This window comes from Taurulus bubalis (genome assembly GCF_910589615.1).
Source record: "Taurulus bubalis genome assembly, chromosome: 5".
Classification (NCBI taxonomy): domain Eukaryota; kingdom Metazoa; phylum Chordata; class Actinopteri; order Perciformes; family Cottidae; genus Taurulus; species Taurulus bubalis.
The window spans coordinates 24,597,565-24,603,235 of NC_136593.1; the positions used below are offsets into that span (position 1 = coordinate 24,597,565).

General features: G+C 39.0%; 1 protein-coding gene across 1 annotated transcript; it reads left to right on the top strand.

Moving 5' to 3' along the window:
- Positions 1–998: 998 nt before the first annotated feature.
- On the top strand, positions 999–2,934 carry LOC306737102 (nicotinamide phosphoribosyltransferase-like; the record flags this gene model as incomplete). The annotated part of the gene is made up of 3 exons (XM_079218805.1): positions 999–1,010; positions 1,639–1,764; positions 2,773–2,934. 3 exons carry the CDS (start codon positions 999–1,001, stop codon positions 2,932–2,934), a joined length of 300 nt encoding a protein of 99 aa, XP_079074931.1.
- Positions 2,935–5,671: the final 2,737 nt, after the last annotated feature.

Below are 5,671 nucleotides of genomic sequence, written 5' to 3' on the forward strand. Positions count from 1 at the left end.
CAACACCACCTCACGAACAGGGAGAGGATTTGACAGTAAACTGTTCCGTTTATATTCTTTAAAAAGATCGAAATGTTGTTTTCCTAGTTCGTCCAACTGGGCCCTGAAGGCCACACCTACACACAGCTGCCTCACGCACGCGGACAAAACCAGTTAATTAAATACAGTTAATCTTGAACACCTGTTCCCGATGCGGCATTGAAGAGGCGGGTCAGCCGAGACAACCAAACATTGTCCTCGAATGTCGACTTTATATCTCATAATTAGGATTTAGCATGGGAATATTTATATGATCACAGCTTATTTTGTTCTTTTCTGGACGGAAATGGGCTTCCACACTTATCTGCAGTATTTATATATTACATTATGACCAGGCTTCAACCTGGCCATGTTTTAAGAAAGATCCTCAAACTCAAACATGTCAGCATTTATTTTTGTCCACCCCACTAACTTAAAGACCCAAGTTAAATTTACTCTAACAAATCTAAAAAAATAAACACAAGACATTACTGTACATTAAACTAACTTTAACAGTTAAGTACACAATCTAAAACTTGTCAGAGCTCTTTGAGTTAAAGAGAAGAAGTAAATGGACATCACTAAACAGGGCTGTGATTTTTTACATTGTAGTATTGATTGCACAATAACAAGGTATGCTATATAGGCCCAGTTTAATATAAAACACAATTGTAGTACAATATATATAGTATAACCCTGCTCCATCTCTCTATTAGTTTGGGGGTCCTGGGCCAAACGGTGGAATTACAACTTCAGGGTCAGTCGTCTTTTTGAGTGTAGTTTTAGAATTGATACTTAATGTTGGATGCAGTTGTCTTGAATAACTAGTCGTCATCATCCAGCTAATTGTGCACTTTTACAGACTTTTTAAGTCTGATTTAAAACTTGATCTTAAGTCAGCCTCAGGAAGTAGACTACGCCCTGGTTCAACTTTGACCGACCATACTTCCCTGTGAGAGATAACCGGTCATTATTGGGAAATGGGTGTGAATGTTAGATAGTTGTGATGGTCTGGTGGCACATGCATGTCAGACTGCCATCAGTGTATGAATGAGTGAATGATGACACATAGGGTTAAAATGCTTTTAATGGTCTAGGACTAGAAACTAGATATAGAATTACAGTCCCATTTATAATTTGATGATAATAATGACCTGTGCATCATCGAAATCAATCAATGATTTGACACAAAGTATTGATTACAAAAATGATTTTATTATAACAGACCGTAGCAAGACAAAGGTGTTTAATAAAGTTCTGTAATGCAGTGGATGACATAGTCATCAGAAATCTCCCTCTCTAAAAAGCTGTTTAGTGATCACAATATTTCACTCATTCATTTCAGACATTTGAGGGCACCAACATGAACACAAATGCCAAGCGTGCATCTTGCTGTACTTGACCGTGTGTTACCGTGCTGTATTACAGAGACACACGCCTATCACGGCATGAACACGTTTTCCATTGTATTAATTGGTGCATCTGTCGTAGACATGTTGATTGAAAATGAATAAAAAGACCAGAGGTGCTTCCTCGTGTGTCCCAGATGCAGAAATCCTCCCAGAGGCTTGTTTTTTCAACGTGATTTCACTTATTGTAATTTCCTTCTGCTTCTTCCAGATGGACGTGTACAAGCAGCCGGTGACCGACCCGTCCAAAGGGTCAAAGAAGGGTCGATTATCTCTGAGGAAAAACTCTGATGGCTTCTTGGAGACGATAGAGAGCGGGGCAGGCAAGCCTGAGGAGGTTAGTCCCAGCATTTCATCTTTAACTCTCACTGTCAGTAGAATCATGAGGGCAAAGTGAGGGCATGTCCTTTTGGAAAACACATTCGCTAACTGGAGTATTGGTAGATCCATTTTCACTCGTATCTTGAGGTGAGAGGTCAAGTGCCCCCTGTTAATATGGCCATACTCATTTTTCTTTAGTTACATTTTCCACTCAGAAATCAGCTGCTTTTCTATTGTTTCTCACAAATTAATCTATTAAACATTTTTGTCTCTTTACACCTAAATTAATGCAGTGACTATGAAAGGTTGTTTTGTGGAAATGTCTGAACTTCTCAGTCTCTTTTCCAGAGGAAATGAAAGAGTTTTTTTGGAAACTGCTGATTACACGACTAAGTATTTAAGTAGTTTATTAAGCAAACTCAAACTAACCTGGGCTTTTTTGTGTGCGTTTGTTTATTTGGTGATCAATCCTTGTGATCCACCAAGAGGTACACGATGAGGATGGTTCCTCATCGTGTACCTCTTGATATCCTTACTTGAACGTCTCTTGATGATATTACTTGTTTGTGATTCCTCAGCCAGCCATTTTATTTTTGCAGGCTTCCAATGTATTCTGTTGATCTTGTGAAGCCATTTATAATGTCCTGTATTTGAGCTTTCACTGACGGATAGCCAGATATCAGGTGTTTGAAAACGAGACTCTTGTACTGTGAGTATAAAGATGCTTTCTTAAAGATGGGAAGCTCACAAGAAACCGATACTAAAAGAGTGGTGATAATCGGGGCAGCAGAGGCTAAGATATACGGACTATCAGTCGCTATGGGTCGAGCTCTTAATGTTGGATGCTACATTCCCATAATGCAATAAAGCTTCTATTAAACACTTCAAGCTCACCAAACGTGACAAACGACTGTACCTGGAGAGAATAATCAGGCACATTGTAAACTAAAAGCGGTGTTTAACAGTTCGTTCAACTTCTTTCCCCTGGACTCAACGGTTTGTCTGTGTGCTCTGCGTTCCTCAGGACCTGCTGGTGACTGTTTTCGAGAACGGCAGCCTGGTCCAGGACTACTCCCTGGAGGAGATAAGGAAGAATGCTCGGCTGACGGACGAGGAGGTGAAGCCCACCCAGCACAACCATGAACAGGAGCTGCTGCACAATCGCATCATTAACGGGATTCATTAAGCAACCCCAAAGCCTGGCGCAATGCAAACAAAACTTCAGTTTTGAACTGCGTGCACTGGAAGGAGGAAAGGCTCTCGGGTATAAATCTAAACATAATGAATATATATTAATCTGAACATAATGGAGGGGAGGGAAATGCTATTTTTTACAAGACACTAACCTAAACAAAATATAAAGAGTTTTATTGTTTGAAGTAATCATCAGGGATGGATTACACTTGCTAGTTCTAAGATACAATATTTGATTTAAGGTCAATGTCCAGCCTAAACATTACATTCACATACAACAAAACTGCATTGTCAAGTAGCTTTTTGAGAGAAACTTGTCTCCTCCCAGAGTCGTCCCACCAAACCAAAAGTCAACGTCGACTTATTTTTATTCATGAGCGTAACTGAAATAACATAAGAAACATGGTTATTTTAAGCCAAACCATGATGTTTTTACGAAATAAAACCAAGTCATTTTGTTGCGCTTTGTTTCAATTTACGACATTAATTACAAACTGAAATGTCCATTCCATTTGTGAAGGTCACCCAACTCAAACAGAGTCAGTGTATCCTTTGTTGTTTGGTACAATACTGGTTCATCATTAATGAGCCATTTGTTTGTGCAGTTAAACCTTTTGAAGACAGGCTGGACATTAAAGGTGCTAAATTCAGAGCATAGCTACGATTGAGGGATTTCCTCCAGAGCTCTCAGCGTGGAAAAAGATAAGCCGTTCTTTTCCATCGTCCTCCCTGAAAAACCAATATATGCAACAACATAGCAGACCCTATTGTCAGATGCGTGATCAGTAAAATACTGGACCTCAAATTCAAAAGGATTTTATTTTTTTATCTGAGTTGAATGAGCTGAACGTGCTGATAATCCTGAGGTATCATGCTTTGGTGGGGCCAAAAAGTAAACGGGGCACTGTGCTGTCTTGACAAAGCCTGCTGGCATGCATTCACTTGTGATCATGCAGATCAGCATGCATGTGGTTTGATGCTGTATTAATGCTCATAATTTCACACCATAGCACCTTTTAAACTGCCTTTATTTAATTGACTGCAGGTGTGTTATTGTGCCCTGCTAAACTGAGTGCATTATGGAACACAATCTACTGGATGTAGAATTGGCAGTATCAAAGTGGGATTATGTGGGAGAGCATGTTTGGTTTAATGTCAGCTTTGATTGGCTGATGAACCATGGAATGATTTATGGACTTTAATGGAAACATTCACTAATATTCTCCATCACACCATTAGGTCTTTTAGTACCAATCTGCCTTGTCTACTTTAGTTAGAAGTATTTTATTTCTGTTCCAAAACACTGGGTCGGGACCTGCAAGTGGGTCGCAAGAAATTCTACTTGGGTCGCCAATTCAATTAGCAGAATATAACAATAGTTCCCATTTGAGCCCCATGATGGATGGAGCCTTGATGTTTGAATAGCTCAGATAATTGTAGTCTACTGATAACGTTGACTCTAATATAAAAGGCTTCCGCCCATTGCGTTTGCTTAGCTGATGAGAGGAAATGAAAAGAACGATTGTTTACTAAACTAACTAAATGCATTTTTTTTTTACAAGTTCATAAATCAAAGATGTGATTTATCAGACCTGTACCTCAACTAAATGGCTGTTTTTTCTAGAAAATATAAGGTGATGTAAAAATGGCAGTAAAGTTGGGAACATTCATTTACATACAAGTTTTCTCAAGATTGGGAGAAAAGGCCTGATGCCTTGTCTTTTTTCTTTGTGTGTGTGTGTGTGTGTGTGTGTGTGTGTGTGTGTGTGTGTGTGTGTGTGTGTGTGTGTGTGTGTGTGTGTGTCCCCAGTAAAGAAGTGTGTATCATGTGAGTACCTGCCTTAAGCAACTTACTGTATAATGTAGAACAGATTCAAATTGGAAGTGGCTCATTTCTTTGGTTTTGGGCAGATCACAACAGATGTAAAGACCAGCTAGTCTGCTGCTGAATATCTATGCATTCAACACACGACTCCAAAGTTCTTCGTCATGTATGATCCTTCTTACTCTCTTGTTAGGGCCCTTTTATTTCCTGTTCACATATTTGACTTCTTTTCAATAATCACTGGTATGCTCCATTTCAGACTGCTTGCATTTGATTTTCTTGCTGATGACCTACAGACCTATCGGGATTACCTGCTGTGTAGTATCGGCACTCCTATATTTAATTCTGTTTTGTAAATATGCTTTTGAAACTGATTCGCTTTGTAACTTATCTTTATCTTTTAAAATGTTCTGTATCTTTGATTTTATTTGTGTTTGAGAACTAACCTTTTGTAAAATTAAAAAAACAATAACACTATCATACTGGGGTGAGCTCTTTTTTTCTAAAGTGAAACTTGTTGAAGTTTTCCATGACACGAGTGACCAGAAGGTAGAACCAGGCATTGGGACATACTGAAGGTGTCCACCTCTTTTCCATAGGCTAATTCTCCTTCATGTATAATGTCATTTTTCACCTTGTTCAGGGGCTGTTAAAGTCTGTAAAGCCCTTTACTAGAATATAGAAATGACCCTGGAAAATCCTAGTGGTATTATCAATAAGACAGCGATGCATCTAGCCACCATTTTAACCCCAATAGTTTAAATTTTTCTCCAAAAGCCATCAGAATGATTTGAAAGAACATTCAGTATGCTTCGAATTGACCTGACTGCCACTGTTCCTTACAGGCACCTCTCCATCTGTACATCCAGTAAAAGGACTTCTCATCTTTGTTCATTGAAGTGCT